Source organism: Clarias gariepinus, chromosome 9 (genome assembly GCF_024256425.1).
Source record: "Clarias gariepinus isolate MV-2021 ecotype Netherlands chromosome 9, CGAR_prim_01v2, whole genome shotgun sequence".
Classification (NCBI taxonomy): Eukaryota; Metazoa; Chordata; class Actinopteri; order Siluriformes; family Clariidae; genus Clarias; species Clarias gariepinus.
In genome coordinates, this window is record NC_071108.1 from 10,911,666 (window position 1) to 10,935,832 (window position 24,167).

At 37.1% G+C, this 24,167-nt stretch overlaps 1 protein-coding gene across 3 annotated transcripts in view; it reads right to left on the reverse strand.

The window, feature by feature from the left end:
* The window catches only part of nphp4 (nephronophthisis 4), a 208,299-nt gene that overhangs the window by 182,787 nt on the left and 1,345 nt on the right, over positions 1-24,167 (reverse strand). For all 3 annotated transcript variants that reach the window (XM_053503110.1, XM_053503109.1, XM_053503111.1), the window contains exon 2: positions 19,051-19,200. In XM_053503110.1, coding sequence (XP_053359085.1) covers positions 19,051-19,200 — 150 coding nt within the window. The remainder of the gene's footprint in view (positions 1-19,050; positions 19,201-24,167) is intronic.

Here is a 24,167-nt window from a genome sequence, read left to right on the forward strand (position 1 = left end):
ATTAACATGTCTGCCTTATTTATTGTCTTTTTAGGTTTCGAGTACATGTCATCTAATCTGTCCAGAATTTCCCCATGTTCTCAGATTTTCAACTGGCCCAAGGCTTAAAATAGTGAGCTTGGTTTATTTTTTGTTTCATTAAATCAAAAAATTAAATAAATAAATATTGTCTGTCTATAGTGCAATAGCAATAAGAGTGTGATAAAGCTATGGGTTCCCGTTGGCCATCAAGTCTTTGTAATTTGGTCTCCAATTTGAGATGGAAATACTTAACCCTGGCAGCTTCTTTCACATCAGTGATTTGCTCAGCACTTTTTAATCCTGTGTGTATGGGTGTGTGTGTGTGTGTAAGATTGTAAGCTCCTTTGAACATTTTTCTGGACAGCACAAGCATGCAGTGCTGGGGAAATAAAGGAATAAATTTAAGACTAGGGTCTATTGCACAGTAGAAAGTGCAAGTGGAAACACTATTTTAATGCTTAAAATATTTATTAGAAATAATCAACAGTGAACAAGACGTTATAGAAAAATATTCAATGATGCAGCCTACTGTTGGGATAGTGCAGAGTACTGCTCAATAGCACCCGGCTTTGTATATCTAGAGTCACTCGAACTACAATCACAGTAAAAATTAGGTGCTATGCAAATAATTATTCTGTAATAAAGCTGCAGGGTAAATAGTGCCACTCACGTTTACTACTGTTTAAAAACTGATAACTAAAAGATAAGTAAGGTATAAGAAGAATGGCAGTGAACTTGCCAAGTGTTTAGATGGGCAGATTTTTAGTTACAAATAAAACAGATCAAATAAATATAGTTAATGTACTCTTTTTAAAAAGTTAGGTCTAAGATTTTCAAGTTTTTAAATTTGGTATTGTAATTTAACTTTTTAAAACTCTCTTTTTTTTCCCCCGAACCAAACTTTGTTTCTTTCTCCCTTTGAGTCATTTATCTAAAGCTGAAGGTCCTTTCCATCCATGGCTCTACTTTATAGAGTTGAGAAATTAGGTGGTGCGTGTGTCACTGCCAAACTTTGAATTAGGTGATTGGACCTGTCAAAAGTAACCATTCAGAATGAATGAATAAATGCATAAAATGAATGAATGAATGTCTAACAGGCTGAAGAATAACAGCATTACTGAAGTAAGAGCTGGAGCACATCACATTTCTTTCTAGCAAATTGAATAGTCTTTTAACGAAATTAAAACTGATTTTAACTCAACTTGACACAAGTATTACATTCTACAAACTACTGCAACACAAAATATATGCTAAGCTTTTTCGATTCACTTCATTTCCTATTTAGCATAATGCTGGAGTTCTAAGACGATGTGTAATTAAGTGTCCACTATAGGCGTATGCAATCTGCTCTAGATTTGCTCATTAAAAAAAAAAAGCATTCCAACCACCTCCCTTTGCATTTGCATCATGTTTCGTTAGATGCTTTAATAAGCCTTTAAGTAGCCTTTTTTGTGTTCCTAAAACATCCTTGGTGATGGAGCACTTGTGTTTTATCCTCAAAGTAGACTTACCACATAGGCTAAATCAGGTTGATTAAGTGTGAGGCAGAATTCGAACACACAAACCAAAGCTTCAAATTCATCATCTGTGCCACCGATAGCTTCAAATGAAACTACCCACAGCATACAGATGTATTGGCACAGATGCACAAGTGGAACAGCTGCTATGACACTACACTGTTCTCTACACAAGATTATATATACACAAATATTGTATATATAATCTTGATATCAGTCTGCTAGGTTACAAAGGTTGCAAACATTTTCATCAAGCTTACCTGGTGAAATTTTGCACGCTGTTTATATTAGTCTGAGTTTATATGCATGTTAAAAGCGGGTTGCAATATAGTGACAATTTAGTTAAAGATTTACATACACTTAGGTTAAAGTCATTAAAACTATTTTTTTTAACCACTCCAAAGATTTCATGTTAAACTATACTTTATGCATGACAAGTAATTTGTACAACAATTTTTCAGAACAAGCTATTTTGGATGAGTAGTAAAATGTTTTCAGCTAACAAGAAAGAAGACCAGTTGACATGACTCAACTTCCACGAATTTTTTACAGACCTGCGTATACAGTAGATACTGTACATTACTTCACATCATTTGAGTCAATCGGAGGTTTACCTGTGGATGTATTTTAAGGCCTACCATCGAACTTAGTGTGTCTGTTTAATACCATGGAAGAATCAAAAGAAGTCAAGTGATTCAGAAGTCTGGTTCATCTTGGAGAGCAACTTCCAAATGCCTTAAGGTACACAATCATTTGTACAAAAAAGACTTTGCAGGTAGAAACACCATGGGCCGACACAGCCATCAAACCGCTCAGGAAGGAGATATGTTCTGTCTCTTTGTGTGTACATATGGTACGAAAGAAGTAGAAATCAAAGGACCTAATAAAAACACTGGATCCATATTCACAATAAAACAATCCTAGTATTGACATAAGGAGCCACTGCTCCAAGTCCACCATAAAAAGCCAGACAATGGTTTGCGGATGCACACAGGACAATGATCTTAATTTTTGGTGAAATGTTCTCTGGTCTGGGTGTATGGCCATAATGACCATTGTTATTTCTGAAGAAAAATGCATTGAGGCTTACAAGGTGAAGAACACCTTCTTAACCACAAAGCACAGAAGTGGTAGCATCATGTTGTGGGTGGGGGGTTTTGCTCCAGGATGGAGCATCATGAGAAAGGAAGATTATGTGAATATATTACCAGGAAGTTAAAACTAGGTTGCAAATGGGTCTTCCAAATAGACAAAGACTCCAAGCAGATGTCCAAAGTTGTAGCAAATAGCTTAAGCAAAACAAGGTTGAGGTATTGAACTTGCCCTGATACCAATCCAATAGAGAATTTATGAGCAGAACTGAAAAAGTATGCACGGGCCAGGAGCCCTAAAACCTGACCCAGTAACACCAGCTCTGTCAGGAGGAAACGGGCTAAAATTCCAGCATCTTATTGTTAGAAGAATGCGGAAGGCCACCGAAAACATTCAACCCCATTCATACAATTTAAAGGCAATGTTACCAAATACTAACTAAGTGTATGTAAACTTCTGACACACTGGAAATGTGATGAAATAAATAAAAGCTAAAATAAATCTTGCTCTTTACTATTACTCATAACATTTCACATTTTTAAAACAAAGCAGTGATCCTAACTGACCTAAGACAGGGAGTGTTAACTGGGATTAAATGTCAGTATTTGTGGAAAAAAAATGAGTTTACATGGATTTGGCTAAGGCATACATAAAACCTGATTGAAAATTATTCAGATCGAATTCCAATACCACAATAAGAAGCGCCTTTGTGCATACAGCTTTGTAATCCCACAGTGTGTAGTTTAAATAAATTTTAAATTATTTACGTCTTAGCAAACTGTTTTTGTTGCCTGACTACAGAGTGGACAGTGAGAAAAATAAGCTGTAAGAGCAATAAAGCTGCTCAATGTTTCACCTGCATAAAAAAAAAACCTTAATAAAAAAAAAAACGATAAAGTTCACTGTTTGTCAAAAATAACAAAATTCCCACTTAGACCATTTGTAAAATGCCTTTACTTATACTCATCTTCCAAAGTTGAGGTCATTGGTCTGGAATAGCTGCACAAGAAAAAAAATATTATCTATCCCCACCATCCATCTGGTCTCAATGATCTATATAAAATAACCTAGTAACACAAAATGTTTCCTTTTAAACGCGATATATTGGATTTTTAATGGAGTATTAGGTTGCGTGCAAACACAGCAACTGAGTCAGTACCCTAATAATAAAAGTGCAATGTTTTTTTTTTTCTTTCTGGTCTCATTGAAATGATGCTCTCCAAGAAAATATAACATTCTATTCTAAGTCGAAGCCATGCTTGTTTTGTCATTAGAAGTCTAAGTGTGACTTCTTAATGCCGCTAACCCCTTCCATCAAAAGGTAAACAAATGGCTTGGAAACCTACTGCCAATGATGGCATATGCTTAGTTTTAAATGAAAAGACTTTTCATAACAATGCCATCAACAAATTGGAGAAAGCATTAAAAAAGGTTGCAGCACAGCATACTAATGGGGACGCATTAAAATGTCATTTAGTGCAGCACAGGCAGTTTTGCCATCAGGACGCGAGAGACGGAAAGAGAGAGGGGGATTATTGAAAAGCTGTACCATTGGTGGCGGAGTAATTGAAGAAATGCAGGGGCATGTTGGATGACACCAAACAGTACCAGTAAAATTCTCCCCTTTACAAGCATTCAGATCTGTACTGCATTTACTTATTGGCATGCAAAATATGTTCATCCAGTCAAAATTGGGTAGAAGATAAATGGATCTCCAAAGGATATAAAATAAAAGATAGGAAAAAAAGATGAATCATTATTTTAAACCAGGATTAGTGTATTACCTTTATTTTGTGCAATTTAGGAGTAGAAAAAAATGCAAAAGAGCATCAAGCAAAGATTTGGGCACCCCAAGAGATTTTAAGTGCTTAGATGACATTTACAAAGGTTTTAGACCTTAATTAGCTTGTTAGACAATAATCGTTAGGAAAGTTGAGATGATGCAATTTTCTAATCTTTATAAATATTATGCCTCCTTCAATCCCAACAACTAGCAGCCATTGGCTTCTCTAAGCAGCTTCCTAGCAATGGAAGTTAACAAGGAAGGTGGAGGCTAAGATGAGGTCCGGATAACCAAAAATCCTGACCTTAGGATTTCTAGACAGGCAAATCAAAACGCTTGTATCACTGTAAAACATTTACATTTAGGCATTTGGCAGACGCTCTTATCCAGAGCGACTTACATTTGTATTATTATATATATATATATATTTTTTTATCTCATTATACATCTGAGCAGTTGAGGGTTAAGGGCCTTGCTTAAGGGCCCAACAGTGGCAACTTGGTGGTTGTGGGGTTTGAACCTGGGATCTTCCGAACCGCAGTCCAATGCCTTAACTACTGAGCTACCCCTGTCCTTAAAAAGACCATCACCAATATTTTGCAGATTCCGGGATGGTGGTAAACAACCAGCATGATGAAATTGAGAAAGAAGTCCTGTTTTTCCATCAATAAACAAAAGTATTTTTGAAGCAAAAAGGGATGCAGAAAGTTAAAAATAAATGCAAAAAAAATAAATAAATAGAAAACCTTTAAATTTTAAGCACGTGGATTGTTTATGCTTTGGACTTGTGTTGCAGCCAGTGGCACAGTAAGTATTTGACTGGGAGTGCATGCATGACAGCCCAGGGATCTCACAGAACTAGAAGACCTTTGCAAGAACACATGAGTAAATTTCCTCAAACATGATTTTAAAGACTCTTAGCTGACTACAAGTATGTTTAAGAGAGGCAACACTTGCCAGAGGAGTTGTTACAAAATTCTGACTATGCTGGGTAACCGAACTTTAAATAAGATAAGATTGCTTTGGGACCGGCAGCACAGTGGTGTAGTGGTCGCCCTGCACCACCAGGGTCCGGGTTTGACTCCTGGCCAGGCTCGATTCCCATCTCTGTGTGCATGGAGTTTGCATGTTCTTTCCATGCTTGGTGGGTTTCCTCTGGGTACTTTGGTTTCCTCCCACAGTCCAATGACCTGCAGATTAGGCTAATTGCTGTTCCCAAATTGCCCATAATGTGTGAGGGAGTGTATTTATGTGTGCCTTGCAATGGATTGGCACCATGTCCAGGGTGAACCCTGCCTTGTGCCCCAAGTCTCCAGGGATCGGCTTCAGGCTCCCCGCGACCCTGAATACAGGATAAAGCGGAATATACGATGAGTGAGTGCTTTGGGACCTTTTCCTTTTTGTCATTTTGAAAATTAAAATAGATTTTTTTTTAAATATAAAAACAAAAGCCTGGCCAGGACAATCAATAATCAGTATAAGATTTATTTAAACAACTGTATTGAACTCCAACAAATTCCAAGTTAAATTAATGAACCCAAAGTTGTTTAAACAAACAGAATGCAAATGAAAAATATTAAAAATACTCCTATTTTCTCCTATTCAAAATCGAAGTGGCTAACAACATAATCCAATGCTTCACATTACATGCGAACTACAAGTGCCCCCTTTTGTACGAATAAATAGATATATGAGCAAAAATAAAAAAAATAAAAAACTCTCTTACTCATTCTTTTACCTCTTATCCTGTACAGTGTCACAGGAGGCCTGGAGCTTATCCCAGGGGACTTGGGGCACAAAGGCAGGGTAGACCCTAGACAGGGTGCCAGTACATCACAGAGCTCAAGCGCAGACACACACTAAGGGCAATTTGGAAACAGCAATTTGCCTACTCTGCGTGTCTTTGGTCAGTGCGAAACAGCTACAAAATATTATGCTAAATCATAAAATGACAATAATGAGAAATGGTATGTAGAACAAACATTATTAGGGAATAAGTTTTAATTATTATTTTTTTTTTTAAAGATCCTTATCATAAGCATCCCCGAGTATGAATTACAGCATGTTAATGAATTATTAAAATAAATAGAATAGCTAGCATTCCATAAACAATGTTTTAAGAAATGGTCACTGTAACAGTATGCCCCATCATGTTCTATTTATTACCTGATGAATGTATCATGATTATGGGAATTGTATATTTTATCATATTAGTTATAAATGCAGTCATTGTGCTACAGTGGTCAATCCAGGTGGAGCAAACTGCATAATATCCACATTTTTGTGGAAAAAAAAAAAACAGTGTGTGTTTGCGAGCAGCATGGCTCTGATTGCTTTGTGAGGAGCTGTGTTGACTGCTGTAGGCCCGTATTTACTTTGCTTTTGGTATTTCTGTTCGCATGCCAGAGGCCTTGAAAGCTAAGACCTTGGTTTTGTTTAACAGGAATTGAAGAGGTTCACGATTCATGGTGTTCAAATAAAAAATAAATAATAATAATAATAAAAAAAAAGATGGCCTTGTCCTGTGCACCAGACACCCACATTAGTACTTCAGGTCACTTCAGTCATGCAAACAGGAAATGCAGCACATTCTGCCATTGCCAAGGGATTGCAAATGTTAAGAAGTTTAGATATTATAAATCAACAAACTACATGCAGTGCCACATGCTGAACACTACACACAACAGCTCTATCCAGAAGACAAAAAAAAAGCTTCATATATATATATACACCGTATAAAATTAATAATAAGAATAAGAATAATAAGTTATGCTCATTGCAGTGGGAAAAAAGAAAATGCAATGCACAAAACCAGGCCATCTTTTAACTAAGGAGTTGAAAACTAGCTGTACTGTAAAAAATAAAACTTTAAAATTTCATAACATGACCCCTTACTAACCTCCTTCCGGTCAAATAAGTAATACGGTTATTATGGCACGTATATAAATGCTGAGAAACTACATTCGATTCTCGTATGAGGAAGTTATAATCCAGATGTCTAATTAGTCTAAATGGTGTTTTAATGAACGTGAGAGTTAGTTCTTTTTGCCACTGCCTCTTAAACAATAATACATGATCCAGTTTTGGTCCGCTGATAGCCTGAGAGTGATTGCTCCAAGTTGAAAAGCTAGATAAAGCTCCAGGTTAATGATACAGAAAAACTGCTGACGGCCTGCGTGTGTGGCCCAGACTCAGGCCATTACTAAGCATCATCACCACACGCACACACACAAACACCTGGTGCCTCATCTATATTGACAGGAGGCAACTGTTTTATTGGGCGTACTACATTGGAAAATTGTAAACATGACAGTCTTCCTAGGTTACTGGTCTGGTGTGTGAAGAAATTTAAGAAATATTACTGTCAGAGAAACAAAATACTTCAAAATAGTTGTTCTTGGACCCATAACAGACTTCTTATCCTGGACATATCTGTGTCTGGTGTTTGAAGCATTGAAGGACCTTAAGAGATTCAGTTAATCAAGTAAATATTTCCAATGTCAAATGTAATCACTGATATGCCCTCAGTACACAACATCAAGCGAAAGAAAAGGTCTGGTTGGAAGATTGATGGTGTTAATTAAGCAATATCACACAAGCGGGAGTGCTGTTATACTTGAATATCAACAAGGCTGTTATGCGGTCATAGGCATGAGGGCGCAGCAGCATGACAGCAGGGGTTATGTTGCATTTCTACAACAGTTCCACAAACACCATTTTTTAATCAACAGATTATGATTTGTTGTTTACTTCCGTGCCTGGTTGAAGTAAATAATCGCAAATGAAGGAGCTGGGAATTGGCAGTTAGCAACTGGAAGTGGAGAAAAGGTGATGAGAATAAACCATGAAGTTGGTGGACGGTCCTGTAAAACTCATACGTTTCTCTTTATCCTTCCACTTATCCCGTTTTAGAATATTAGCTCTGTTAACTTTGTGGTTCTGGAGATAAATCCCAAATATTGTCAAATGGAAAGCTAGTTTGTACAATTATGTTGTTCCAAACACATAAGTAGTGACCTTCCTTAGTGGTTTAGAGAGGGACTTGGGGATGAGCCTTGTGTCAGAAGCTAGTTAGCCTTGTAGCCACGCGGATGGTTTAGACACAATCCAGAACGACTTAGCAGCATTTATTAAAGAGACGATTGTTGTTTATAATAACAGTGTTATCAGATGTGTTTTCCTGCTAAAAGTACTTCAGTTTTGGCAGGCATGCTGGCAGTTTAGTAATAGTGTAATTAACGGTTACTCCCGTAGAGTACATACATTGATTTAGTTAAACGTCCCAGTGCTGTTACCGTCTATTATAACCACCCATTGAATACCTCTTAACCCATCAGATTGCTCGAACAGAACTAACTGTTGTGTAAGTCATCTATAAATCAACTTAAATATAAATGCCATCCTCAGAAGCTAATCCTTGTTTTCCAATATGATTCCACTGATGGTAAAAAAATAATAATAATAAAATTTAAACGCTTGTGAGCAAAAACAAGTAAAATGTATAACCAAATAAGCCTAAGGTAAAGGCCTGGTTTTGTTTGTTTGTTTAATGAAAAGCAGCTAAACCAAAATTAAGACATTAAAGTGTGACATGGAGTTGACTTTATGTTAATTACGCAATTAACTCTGAAAATAGAGCCTGCGATTTTCCCCCTGTGGAACTTCTACTGTATTTTACATAATGTAAGTATTTGTTTTAGAGAACATTGCCAAAGATATTTAATATTGAAAATAATTAATTAAATATTTAAAAAAAGACTCTTCCTTGTTGGTTAGCAAACTTAGCAAAATTGCTGCTGCTTTCTATATTGTAGTTTGTTCACTAGTATTGTAGTTTATTATTATTATTATTATTATTATTGCTGCTGCCACGATCACCATAAGTAATGTAAGCATTTGGAACCCATATCTGTTTCATAGTTTACCTACACTGACGGGACTTAATCTTTAGGCCAACTAAAGTTCTACAAATTCAGAGAATATGTGGTCAGGCTGCTGTCCTCTTTTTGTCCATGTGGATTTCCTCTAGTTCCTCCAGTTGCCTCCTACCTCTGGACGATATTCCAGAATGTACACTAGATAAGTTACATCATGGCTCCATGGGTGATGCTCCAGTACATGGCTAGACTTGTCAAATTGCCCATAATACTCATCCATGTTGTGCCATTTGTACTGCCAAGCAAACTGTTTCGCACTTAAAACACCCTCGCTGTATTTGGTTCCACTTTTTGCCCAGGGACCACATGAGCCACACAGAGCTAAAAATAGTGCGGACCATTGATTGGTCAAACACCGCCATCACAGAAATGTCCTGATTTATGTCTTTGGCTGGAATCGCTTCTCCGTCAAAGTATATCATCCCTTCCAAAAGTCCTTTTTAAGTAGCCAACAATTTAAATAATTGAAGCTGTGTTAAACAGCGATTTAATTACTTAGATTCATCTTTATCTGTTTACCCAGAGTAATGTTTTCTTATCACTATTTAGCCTGATCTTACATCTCTCCCAGATGATCCAATTAAAGTGCTTCATCTTCTGGTTAAGGCAAATCCCAAATGCTTCCTATTCACTTCCTATTACACCCTAAATGGGCTTTAAACACGATGTAACCAAACCCTACCTAGGACCCTTACCAATATTGTAGACAGACATTTTAGTTTCAGCCACATCATAAACAACATCTGGTAAAGTTTGCAATTGAACACCTCAAGGCAATTGAACACCTCAAGGCAACACCTCAAGGCAACACCTCAAGGCAAAGGTGCCAAACTATTGGCACCTTTGCTTAAGTGAAAACTCTATTTTCATCATGCATTAAAAGATTTTCATGTTTGGTCTTGTGCATAATAAATCACAAAATCAATGTTAACATCAAATAAATGTAAAAAAAGTTGCTTTAGTACTATACACATATAAATAGTATTATCTGCACTATCTTATGTGTACTACTGATACTGAAGTCACTGACTGATGATCTTTTAGAGAAGACACTTCCATTTTCACAGTTGTAGTGTATGCAAACACACACACACAGGCAACATACAGATAAGCCCTGGGTTTGCATTTACTGGCAGGCCAAGGCAAACTGCACTATTTGGTTTAGAAGAGCTATAAATTACTCATAGGTGTGAGAAGCACGCAAATGTGTGTGCTGCTATCCCACATAGGATGTATTCCCGTTTCAGAAATATGCTCCTGATCAACGTGAACTGATTACTAAAGATGAATGAATGAACTAATTGAATCATCTAGTTTCTGTTTAAACATCCATGAAATCTACCCTATGAAGTAAATATAGTACTCACTATTGAATATAATACTCACTATAACACTCAGGAGGTGGGAAATTTAGTGGAGAATTTGGGAGAGAAAGCAAATACAAAGAGTAATAAACAGCCCAGTCTTGAGCCTATAATCCTTCGATGGGGCCAACTCCGGGCTGAGAAAAGGAAGTGGAGTGAAGTATGCACTCTCCAGGCAATGCACTTTATCCTCTATTCTTCCCAGCATTGGCAGGAGTGCAATCACATTTATATTCAGGTAAGGACTAACACATCCACACAAAAGCCACATAAAGTTACACAGTGTTTGTGTTTGGCATATATTCTATCTGAGACAGACAAGAAGAGGACAGACACTCAGAAGGTAGTCAAGTTTTGGACTAAAAAAGATTTACTATCCTAAATTCCATCATCGTAGGCCTTCCTTCTTTATCCAAACTCTGTATCTTTCCACATCCTGTGTAGAGTCCTGCACCGTTTCCACCCTGTGTTGTGTGCCAAAAGAAAACCTTTACGGAGCACCTGCTCTCAGGGATGTTTACCCTCATGGGAGCTGAATTATTGATCTTGTAAGAAGTTTGCTGGCCCAGCACATATATAATTGAAGATAGTCTTCCAGCTTGGATGAAAGAGGAAGGCGACTTATTGTCATCCCAAAATTCATGACAGAGATGAGTGCATTTTTGTCATATGGGTTAAGGTGTGCTTTTCAAGTGTGTATTGATGGATGGAAAGGGTAAAAAAACCTTACATCAGCATCAGACAAACACATAGGGCTCCTTACAGCATACTGGTAAGTAGTGGTTAAAGCCATCCTCCAATCAAGGGCTAAAATCTGACTTGAAATCTATGTGAACAGCACAAATCTAATACAATCTGATCTTTTTCATTTAATTCAGGTTAATAAGTCCTATAAGTCCTAAATCAGATACAGATCGAATTTTTGTAATGAACCCTCCTCAAATTGGAAGTCATGTGGCTTTTACATTAATCAATCAACTTAAGAAACGTCACAATTTCTCATCAAGAAAGATGGTAGGTGACAGTAAAGTGGGTGACAGTGTAGGGCTACTATAGTGCCCTAAAATGACATCCCGCCCATTTTTCTCCAAGTGAGAGGAAAGACTATTTGTACAATCTGGGTGAAAAACACACAGTACATCAACAATAATAACAATACCAATAGGGGAACTGAATAACACTGATTGGATAATATACAAATGAACTGGTGACAGAATCAGGGCATCCACAGCTTATTTATGTCTGTGGGGAATAAAAACATAAAAGTCAGTAAAGCCCTTTTTTTTGTTAGTCTTTCAACTGACCATCCAGTCTGCACAACTTGGCACGGATTTTACGCCGGATGTCCTTCCTGATGCAGCCCTCCCATTTTATCCAGGCTTGGGACCAGCACTGCATCCAGTGTCTGGGGTTTGGGCATTGGCTGGGAATAAAACCCGGGCCTTTTGAATGGCAGACGAGTCACCAATGCCCAAATGCAAATGTAGCACAAATTGCTGAAAAGAATTCATGCTAGCCATGATAGAAAGACATTAGAAGGCACAGTGCATCACAGCCTGCATCCAAGGTTGTTAACCTGGCCTTTAATTTTCCCAGATCTCCATCCATGGAATACTAGACATCCTAGTCCGACCCATGAGGTTCTATCCCGCAACCCACAGCACTCATAGAATCCACTGCTGCCAGATGCCAAAGAAGACCACCATGTGGAGTCATGCCCCAAGGGTACACAAGATGAACCTCCACAATATTGGGATTAATGTTTTGCGCTATAAGGTTTTGGCTAATTGGTGTATAAAAGCACTTATCAGTGTATATCATGTAAGGACAAATGAAATGGTCAATTATACCTTAAGATGTGTTGATGGATTCACAACATCATGTATTGAGTAACATGCAAGACAACATTCCACCTTAAGAGCTCCAGGAAGTCTTCGAGTTCATTAATATGTAAAATATTACATTTTCTTTTTCTCCCACAGATTAAGACTTTGTGATGATTTCAATCTGATTGATGTAAACAATTTTTCGTTATAAGAATACGATTTACATACTACAGGTAATTTAACAAATTTGAAAGCTAACAAGTATTTGTACTTGATAGCTTCTTTAAATCACTGCACAGCATGTAGCAGGGGACCTCACACTTACCAGTCAATTCTGAGCACATGTTACCCATCACTGTGTGGTGTTTTGCATTTCCACCAGTTTTTTTTTTTTTCTTTCTATCTCCAAAAAAAAAAAAAAAAATTCACTAGGTGTATTAGCTACAGAAAATTCCCCAGTGTGAATGTGAGTGAGGTCTATTTCCTGGCTAATAATGATGGAGAACTTTCCTTGCATGATTAGGGCTAGTGTTTAGCAGAGTTAAATCACAATGCCGCAATATCTGGGTCTGTTTAGTGCACCATACTTGTATTTACATTTAATTTGTGAAAAGTGTGGCAATCATTTTTTTAATAAAAGTATAATTATTTTTATTATTGTTAGTATTATTATTGAACATGATTATGTATAATCCTTAAATTCAGACTCTGACAGTTCCTTATTCTCAGGTAAATTATTTGAGTTCATAATAAATTCAAGTCCATTACTTTTTTTAATTGTGCACATGCTGTTATTTGTTAGTTTTTTCGAATAAAACAGATTTTAACAAATTAAGTTATAGTTCTCAAAACTGCTGAAAAAGGGTTTAATTTAAGTAACTCTATACTTTAAATAAGTCTAGAAATGTATCTAAATTGAGTTTAGTACTGTATAAGCAATGATATTACATTTTGATGAAAAACTTAATATTTTTCATGCAAATTTGTGTACTCTTTCATCCAAACACCCAGATATTCATTTATTTTCAATGTAGTGGCAAAAGTATAGACATTTACTGGTTGTAGTAATCAGTGGTAATCGGTGGATAGAGATTATCCTGAGAAAGAATGTGGCTAAATTCTAGAGCCTAGAGAAACACTTCAGTGAGTGCACCTACTATATCAGAGAAGTAAAACATTGAACTACAAAGAAAGTTGTGCTGTGATACCACAGCACCCTCTGTTGGTCAGAAACTTGTGAAGCACGGGTGCAAAAAGAGGCACCTTTTCCAAGCGCTTGTTAGGAAAACCAGTGATTCATGAGGGTTTAAAAGGCGGAAACAACACGCATGCAGCCGGCGTGTCACATCCTGGAAACATGAGCAGTCTGTGTAAAACCAACACCCTCTCGTGAGACAGGGCTTTAGACGATAATCGTCAGGGGCGAAGATCCATTGGACTGCACAGAGACCGTTCAGGATTAAATGTCAGCAGATTCACAGCACACGGCTTACATTACATTACAGATGAGTTGGAATTCAGCGTTACAGGGAATAAAAAAACTTGCAAATAAGCATTGCTTGCAAATCCATGATAATTTGGACCAGGGAATTAAATTAGTACAAGCATAAGGTGTATGAATTGAATATTTTCAATCTGCACTTAGTTCGGCGAAACCTCTGTTGTGGCAAAATAGGCTTGTATCACCGTGAGGTTTGGTAATTAACTTTCAACCACCAACTCTAATGCGTCTCACAAACATTTGTTTTGTCATAGGCTTCCTTGCTTAGAGGCAGGCCAGAGGGAAAGCACTGCTTTAATACTATCTCTTTTTCTCGCCTAATCACTCTTTCTGTTGGGAGTCTTTCTGCGAGGCGTATATTAAAACACATCCATCATGGCTGACAGCTCTTCTGCAATCTCACGCAGTCATCCCCCCGCTGCCTCTGTTGCTCGTAGCAGAACCGCTGCTGTGTTCTGATTTCGGCTCAGAGTCTACGAGCACAGAGCTGAAGATATCCAGCAAATGAATAGGCGCATGTAGTTCTGGTTAGACATGATTTCACCCGCAGACCATGATGTGGACAATAAACCTCACACGCGTTCTGGGGCTTTCATGCTTAATGTCAGGAACAAAAAAGACTCTTAGTTACTACAATCCCTTTGAGGCACTTAACTGAGACACATTAACGTGAAAAAAAAAAAAAACATTAATGAAGTTGATAATTAAGCAATATCACACGAGATGTGTGTGGAGTGCTGTTGTGTTGGTTATCGGGACGGCTGTGATGCGTCATCGTGTATCACAGCTGTGCTGATATGCAGAAAAACTGCACGACCTCGAGTGTATTATCAATTACCATTTATTATCAACAGATTATGATGTCTGTTTACGTAACCAACAATTATTTTGCTCCACCAACACTGCATTTAGTAAAACTAACTAACAGTTACTGGCAGAGCTGGCCTGGCAGTTAGCATAAGTTGTTTACATTTTTATCAGTACTATACAGCCAAAAGGTAAAGAAAATAAACCATGGAGGTGGTGGACAGTCCTGCAAATCTCATACGTTTGTCTCTACTTTATCACCATATATTATTCCGCTTTAGAATGTAAACTAGTTGTGCCTGATTATACCGATTCCTAAAATATTTAATAGCTCTGAATCTCTTCTCTCTGGTTGAAGCTGTGGCGTTCGCTGTCAAATGGGTTTAGGTAAAGATGGTTAAACCAACATAAAGTGCAGAGAGCAGAATAAAGGAAAAAGTAAGCCTTTTTTTGCTGCAAAAAAAAAGAAACCAGACAGAGCCATGGACATAGTAGCAATTACATCAATTCAAAGTCTTGAAAAAGAAAGAAACCACTGCTATACTAACAACCAGACAGGTCAGCCAAGGAAAACAACAGGAGCCGGTGGGGAACAATGACAACACCACGACAGGACAGGGGTGAAGCAATCACAATCCACAGTGCAAAGAAGAGTTCAAAAGCAAAAATGTAGAGTCCATAATACAAGATGCAAACCACTAATCAGCTGGAGGAATCTAAAGGTCAGAATGGAACTCAGACGTGAACCACAAAGGAAATAATGGAACTGAAAAACTTCTAGTGATGGATTGAACAGTGAGTGGGATTGATTCATTTTTCTTAAAGTTAACAAGTCAAAAAAGCTTTTCATTTTGTTAAAGAAAATAAAATAAAAAATAAAAACCACAGAAAGTCTCCAAGTGAGAATGTTACAGCTGTACCTCTCCTACAAAGTAATGACAGCGGAGACCTTTTACAAAATCGTTTCACCATTTTAATGATTTTGCATGTTTTTAGATCCATTTAAGTGGTGCGCCCACCATGCAAGTCCACGTGTAAGCTGTTACTACACAAATGATAATTGCCAATTCCATGCAAAGGTCAACCTTTCCATTGGGGAAAAATAGACATAATTCCTATGGTTCATCCCAAACCATACTGATAAAAATACTACATCTGCATACATATTGACTAATCTTTTGCTTATAAATGAAAAGCACAATCCAACGCTGAATGTCAAAAAGTGCAAAACATGACATAACTAAACCAAGCAATAAGGTGAAAATTTGAAACATTTTCTACTTTGTGTTCATTTATGTCTCTTGCCAGGTATACATGTAATGTTTTCTACAACCGTCTTTAAAGGGGTCATACGGGCCTGCATGCACTTTTTTAAGCTGTTTGGACTGAACTGTGTGTTAGGAGAGTGCGTACACAACCACTCTACAATGATAAAGAGCCGCCCAGTGGTTTTCTTTTCATTTATTACAATAACATGCCCCTTCTGAAATCAGGCCAATCTCAAATGCCTGTTGATGTGATGCCACACCAAAAGAGGCCGCTCCTACTATAGGTGATTGAAACTGGTGTTTTAGCAAAGACCCGCCCCGAGTGAGAAGAAGCTGTCGGCCTTTTTTTTTTGCCGCTGGAGCAAAATGTCGCCTAAGCGAGTGTGGTGTACAGTTATTGGGTGTAATAGCGAACACAGCAGTCGTCATTCACTACCGATATCTGAGCCACTGAGGACGCAGTGGCTGAATTTAGTTTTTTAAGCTAACGTCCCCGCCGATCTACCTAAATGCGTTCATGTTTGCGATAATCATTTTTCACCAGACTGCTTTATAAACGCGGGTCAATATAAAGCAGGTTTTGCTAGGAAGCTGCTCCTGAAAAATGGATCTGTACTAACGCTTCGTGTTCCTGCTTCATCTTCACCAGGCTCGGTGAGTGTAATTTATTTTACTATGAGTCTTTGCAGATCGCCTTTTCTAATAATCACGATAAATGCGGAGTGTAAGTTAACTTACACTCTCATAGAACATGGTTATGGCTTTTTCTCTGTGTACATCCTTCTCTATATAATCCCTAATTGCCCGTTTATAATAAACAATGCATTAAGGTGATTGTCTAGTTGCAAACTGTGTACGTAGTTGGAAAACTATATTATGCTTACCTTTGTAACGTTAGATGGTTTATAACGATGTCTGTCGAAGATTAAGAAGTCATGTAAACACATCAGTAAACACATCGCGTCCGTATCTCTCTCAGTAAGTTTCTCCGCTTTTGTTGTTGTTGCTCGCGGCAGCGTAACAGCCCGTTAATGTGATGAGAAAGACAAATCGAGTCGATGCATGTCCATTCTTTTAATTTCTGTGTTGTCAGGCGATATTACAAACTTCCGCGTAAGTTTCGTACTTAAATCAAACCAAAAAGAAAACAGGCTCAGGCTCTATATTCCAGCGTTTTTCAGTTTGGACTGCATTACCCACAAAGCATTGCCTGCACTCGACTACACTCCCGTGGCTATACCCCACGTGTGTTGTGAAGACACGCCCCACAGAACTGGGGGGGGCGGGCTCAGCAGAGATCATAAGCATTTAAAGGAACATGTACTAACACATGTTGCTGAGAACAGAGCTAGTTTTTACCAGTTAAAAGTAGTGTTTTTTTTACACAACCATTGAAAATTTTTAATTAAATATATTACAAACTTTTCATTAGGACCCCAAAGATCCTAATAACATTTAATGAAAAATGTTACTGGATGACCCCTTTAAAGATTAAAAAAAGTACTTTATTACAAAGGTTTGTCTCTTCTGTTTAATGTCACATCCATAACGCTAACACAAAGCTATGAATATTCAGAATGTATTCGATTAGATGAATTTTGAGGTTTTGTTTGTTTTTAGCTGCAAAGATTACATTAAAGGGTACGCAAATTAAATCACTGATACCAGGATTGTCCATGCTCTGAGACTTTGTGTTTACCAAGATGCAATTATTAATTATAGGTAAAAAGAACAAAGCTGCTTTTTACATTCCGTTAGTAATGATCAATTGGGAAATATACTTTTTCCAAACAGATCTTACTGCTTTCTAATGCATCATTCAATGATCGATATATCATGTTTGACATAAAAATAATTATGTCCAGGATGGGCATTTGTGTTTAAACACACTTTATTATTTATATTATTACCGCCAGGAAATGGGTTCAGGATAGTATTAGTAAGAAAAAGTAATAAAAACACCTAAGAAATAATCACCATTTTATTTTATTGAAAAAATAAATAAATAAATAAAAACTATGTGGAAAAGGCAGTGTGTTCTATTAAATACCTAAAGCAGGGGTGTTGAACCTCATCCAGAAAAGACTGGTGTGGGTGCAGGATTACATTCCAACCAAGCAGAAGCCACACCTGATTCCACCTGTTTAATTAGTCCTTCTTGGCTTTCGATAGACTCTCAGGTGTGGCATTTGCTTGGTTGGAATGAAAGCCAGTACACACTGCCACCCTTTTTGGATAAGATCTGACACCTGTAACCTAAAGCTTTGTAATGCACTATACTGTACAGTGGTAGCGATGGGGGAAAAATCGATTCAGTTCCGTTTAGCAATCCTTAAAATTATGCATTTTGTATATACCCACACACACATTTCTTTAATTTTTTGATTCCTGTTTAACATAAGCAAATAGTTTCCTTAGTTGGTTTTGTTGTACCAAAATTTTATATATAGTACATACTCTGTATATTGCCAAAATATTGGGGATGCCCCCTTCCTTTTTCAACATGACTGCGCACCAGTGCACAAAGCAAGGTCCATAAAGACATAGATAAATAATTTTGATGTGGAAGAACTTAAAGAATACTTTGGGATGAATTAGAGCCGAGACTCTGAGCCAGGCCTTCACATCCAACCAAAGTGTCTGTCCTCACAAATGCGCTGAAGAGTTGAAGTTGTTATAGCTGCAACGAGTGGGCCAACTTTATATTAAACCCTACGGATTATGGGTTCATATGCATGTGAAGGCAGGTGTGGAAATACTTTTGGCCATCTAGTGTGTATACACATAAATTTAAGCAGTTTCCTAGCTATCTTGTTAATATTGTGTCAGTGGTCCCTGGTGATTCCCATCCCTACACAGAACATTATTTTTTTATTTATTTATCTAAATAATGGGCTACAACCTGACATGCTATAGATATTATAGATCTCATACCTCATTAAAATGCACTTTGCTGGGTTGTTCCTGATTTCGCTTAGTGGCTTGATGTGGTTCACTTTTCCATGTCCTTCCAAAAAAGCGATGGTGACTTTGGTCAAACAGGCTGACGCGCAGCTCGTACCTGAGTGATCTCGCCTCCTCAGCCTGTGTACAAATCAAACACACCAGACTTAAGCGATTATTGTATTCTTTCCGGGATGCAGCATTGATAATGCGTGAGTGAGGTGCTATAGCATCTTACTACAGACTCATTCCATATGAAATTAACCCAAGGTCTCATGGTAGCTAATTTGTCTGTTTTTGGCTCAAACTTTCATTTGCAAAACCCCTCTAACTTCCATGGGTCTCTAAGAGAAAACTTGGCCCTTAAAGTTTTGGTCGATGTAACCATCTTAAAGGGCAGACAATTTAGTGATTTAGTTATTGGGTTTACTTTTTTTTTAAAAAAACATCAATGCAAATATCTTTGCTTTACTGTCTCAAAACTTTGTTGTATTTTTGCCATAAAAAATATTGTACACTATTCACCATATACACTACCTCTTTATAGCACACATTTCTGTCTAACCCTGTATATACAATGACAGCATGTCTACATACATCCTTAATCTTCTATATATTCTAAAAGAATTGAATCCGACACATTCATCTATTTCTTCAAGAGGGCCATTTTTTTCCTGTTTGTATGCATTTATTTCAATAATCTGTGTAAATGCCACTGCAAGGAACTCAAGGTATAAATGACACATAATGATTCTCCTAGGCAACCTCGGGCAATAATCTGAACATTTTTTTCTCACAATTCCACGTCTCTCCAGTTACCACGAAGCTGCAAAAACATTTAGCAGGTAATTGAACCCATCTCCACCATTTTCCTGCCCAAGTCATTTTATTTCTTTTACATCTAGGCCTGAAGGCTGTATTAAAACATAATCAGCTTCTACAGAATATTTCATGAATATATCTGACTCAGCCATTGCATCATACGTCTACTGCATCAACTAATTTAGGTGGTATAGTAAACAGAGGAAAGCTAGGCACACTCATTCAAACATCAGGATGGCCTCTAGTAATTACAGTTAAAGCTTTCTTGAAAAAGTATACGTGACAAGTACTGTACATTCCTTACATTACATCACATTACAATTTAAAAATCTAGAAATTTTAACACATTACTATTTTTAATGCAAATTAACCATATGACTAATTTTGACCCTAATGGCTTCCTATAATCACAGGTTAATTACCCAGCTGTGTGTGATAATGGCACGTTTAATGCGGATAATAGGACGACTGAGGAAACTTCATCAGGTGTGCCGAATGCCAAGTTTTATTATAAAAAGCTTCTAGATGAATAAAACCAAGATTTTGTGCTTGACCTACTTTTAAGGAACTATTGTTACAAGAATACACTAAATGTAAGCTGCGTAAGTGGCGGCTCAGGTGATCTGAGGATCTGGGTTTGAACCCATCGTCAGTTGGTTTCTACACCCCCGCTGCATGCTGTGCTGGTCATATTTAAGAGACTTTAATTTAACATTTGTTAAATGTACTTACAAAGATTATGGGAAAAAATTTATGCATATATTAAAGTAACCTTCACATAGCCTAATAGATGAATGTGACAGATGCAATTTCTTAGTTATCCCTTAGGAGAAAACAAGTACACTGCCTGGCTAATGAGAAAGTCTCTGTTTTAGCAAGGTCAAATTATTGGCCTTCATCAAGCAAAGAAAACAACTGAAATGACTGGAATTGGATTAAGAGCCATCCAACAAATTCTGAAAGGCTGGAAGGTGAGTGATGAACTGTCAACTACATAGAAGAAATCTGGTCATAAAAAATAATGAATGGAGATCACTTAAATACTTGATGAAGTTGCATCATGAAATAAATTAACAGTGAAAATGATTAACAGCAGCCATGATTAATAGGAAAAGTAAGAGCATTTCCATACATACAATATGATGAGAACTCACAGAGTTGGGATTAAATCGCTGTGTGGACATACAGTAAGAAAACCACGTTAGTGAGACTCATTAAAAAAAAGGTCAGACTTTGTTGAAAAGGAAAAATGTGATCTGATGAGTCCAGATTGACCCTATTTAAGACTGATGGATGTGTCAAGGTAGAGCGGGAAGCATGTGAAGCGATGCACCCATGGTGCATAGGGCCCACTGTACAGTACAAGCCTCTGGAGGCAATGTTATTATCTGGGGTTGCTTCATTTGTTCAGGTCTTGACTCAGTAATGTTACTGTATGTGGCAATAAATTTAAGTCAAGAGACGACCTGAATGTACTGTATCACCAGGATTCACATCAATGGAGTTTATCTTCCCTGAAGAAACAACCATGTTAAAAAAAAACATCTTCTTTGTCTTTAGCTGTTCCCTTTCAGAGGTTGCCACAGCAAATCTTCTGCCTCCACCTAACCCTATACTCTGCTTCCTCTTCTCTCACCCCAACTAACTTAATGTCCTCTCTCACTGTATCTATTAATCTTCCTCTTTGGTCTTCCTTTAGACCTCCTGTCTGGTAGTTCCAACCTCAGCATCAGGAATCATTTTTACAAATGGATTAGGCACCATATTGCGTGCTGCAATCAAATCTAGTCTAATGAAACCTTAGTGTACAACTGTTGAGTTTGGGTCTAAATAATCCTATGTAGCTGAATATATAGATTATTTTACACAGACGTTTGCAATCATGGGGAATTTTGCAAGATTCTGTCTGTGTTTGTTTGAATCAAGGGAGTATTCACAAAATAGGTTTCGGCCAAATCAGAGCTGCCCAGCATAAAGTGTTCTGAATTGATTTTATATGGTCTGACCATACAACCCAAGTAGCTCAATCAAATATCTTTGTAGTATTTAAACTGTTGAAGAGAAATTCAATTTAGAGCATCCAACCTGAGACACGCAGCACTATCGGAGAGGTTATTAAAAATGAGCACAAAATGGCACGTATTCTGCAGTAGGTATTCACAAGGGTATTCATGAGCATGCAGAGACACCATCTCATTAGAGAGTGTTTCAGTTCTGAGAGCACTGAGACATATGAACTACCTTTCCCCTTGCTCACCACGGTTTAGGCATTTCTTGCAAGTCAAGTTGCAATGCTGTGTATTTGATCCTGTTTTAACATCATAAAGTCTTAAAGGCACATTAGGGAAGATTTGTAACAAAAAAAGAAGGTCTCTAAAGGTTGAACGAGATAAGCTTACCAGTAACTTTTTTGATGTAACGAGTAATCTAACGCGTTTGGTCCGCCAAGTTACTTAGTTACCTATTCAAAAATGTAATCTTAAATGTCATTTAAAATGTTATTTAGACAATTTATGTAATCCGTGAGCCAAACAACAGTCATTCCCAATCCCTTAGTGTGTGTGTGTATGAAAGTCGTCCTACAAGCCCCACCCCCGATAACCCGCCCCCCTCTGATCCTGCTGTTATACCCCCATCTCATCCAAGGCGGTTTAAATATGAGAGGACCAACGCGCGGAAATTTGGAAATGTAATCACAGCGCCAAAACTCGCGGTAAATCATAATGAACCGTATTTACGGCCACCGCGCAAAACCGCATAGGTGAGATAGGGATATTAGTAGTTAACAGACTATGGGCCAAACTTCGCTAGTGATGATGGTAAAATAATTATAAAGGCCTTGACTAAAACAACATGCATGAGGAATCACAAAGAAGTTTTTAATTTCTGCAATGGAAAAGTACTCCAACTAGTTACTTTTATCAGAAAGTAACGCTGTAATGTAACTGATTATTTTTTTAAATATTTATATTTATATATTTATATTTTGTTAAGTAGTTGTACCTACAGTACATTTTCCACCCACGTACAAAAGAATCTGTCCCCCAAGACTAATGTTAGTTCAACTAGACTTGACATGAGCAAGGACTATAAGGACATCACTTTCAAGTTATTTAGATATTCAAATGCTTGAAAGCCGATTTATGATTCTATATGCATGCAACTCCTCCTAATAAACATTTATGAGGATATAAAGCAGCATCTGATACTTTCCTGTAAAATGACTAACAGTACACCGGTCCAATCAGAAAGAAGCACTGCTGATATCCAAGCTTTTTTTTTTCTTCGGGTATGCAGTACACTTTTGTCAGACAACAGCTTGAACAGTTTTTTTTAAAATACTTTCTACTTAAACGTTCTGTGTTATTTCTACAAACAAGAGATAAAAACTTATGACTATTACGTATAAAATTCAGAAAAAGTAATTCATTTGCTAGCCGCACTAGGCGGCAACCAACATAAACACACCTAAATGAAACCATGATGCCCCTGATTTATTTATTCTATGCAGGTTGCTTTTATCAGTATGGATATGAAATGGTTTCCTTGTTTACCTGACTATCTTCAACTTTAGTTTTACCAAAAAATGTATATGATAATGACGACTTATTCACTGTAACTCTGTAACATGTAACTATGTTATTCTGAGTAAATGTATTATAAACTTGTGTGGAAAGCTTTTACTGACATCAACATGTGGTGATATATGCACTTGTACTCAAAGATATTTACAATATGTACAATATGTTTACAATATAAAGATATTAAAATATTATAATTATAAGATATTTACCATATGTTCAATATTAACCCTTAATCCCTTCATCCTCTCTCTTCTACTTTTTTTTATTAATATTACAAACTATCCATACCTTGCTGGTGCTCCTTATGTTCAGTTATCAATTATTTATGTTATAAAGATATTAAAGTTTCCATCTGTATATACAATCATCATATACATAGAAACAGTATATTCATATTATTATGCAATTTGTTTTCGTAATGTACCATGTATCAAAATGTACAATTATTTGATATCTACATGACTGCACTATTGTAAAAATTGTGTCATAGGTTTTTGTTGTTAATAGTACATTTTTCCAATTTTGTCTCAAGATTTTTTATTTTAAGCTTGCATTTAATATTCTTTTGCACCTTGTTTGATTGTATTTTGTTATATGGGGGCAGTGGTCGCTTGGTGATTAAGGTGTTGGACTGCCGACCCCACGCCACTGATGAATCCTTTGGTCTCAACGGATATACCTCCAGGGTCAGAGTATCTGTTA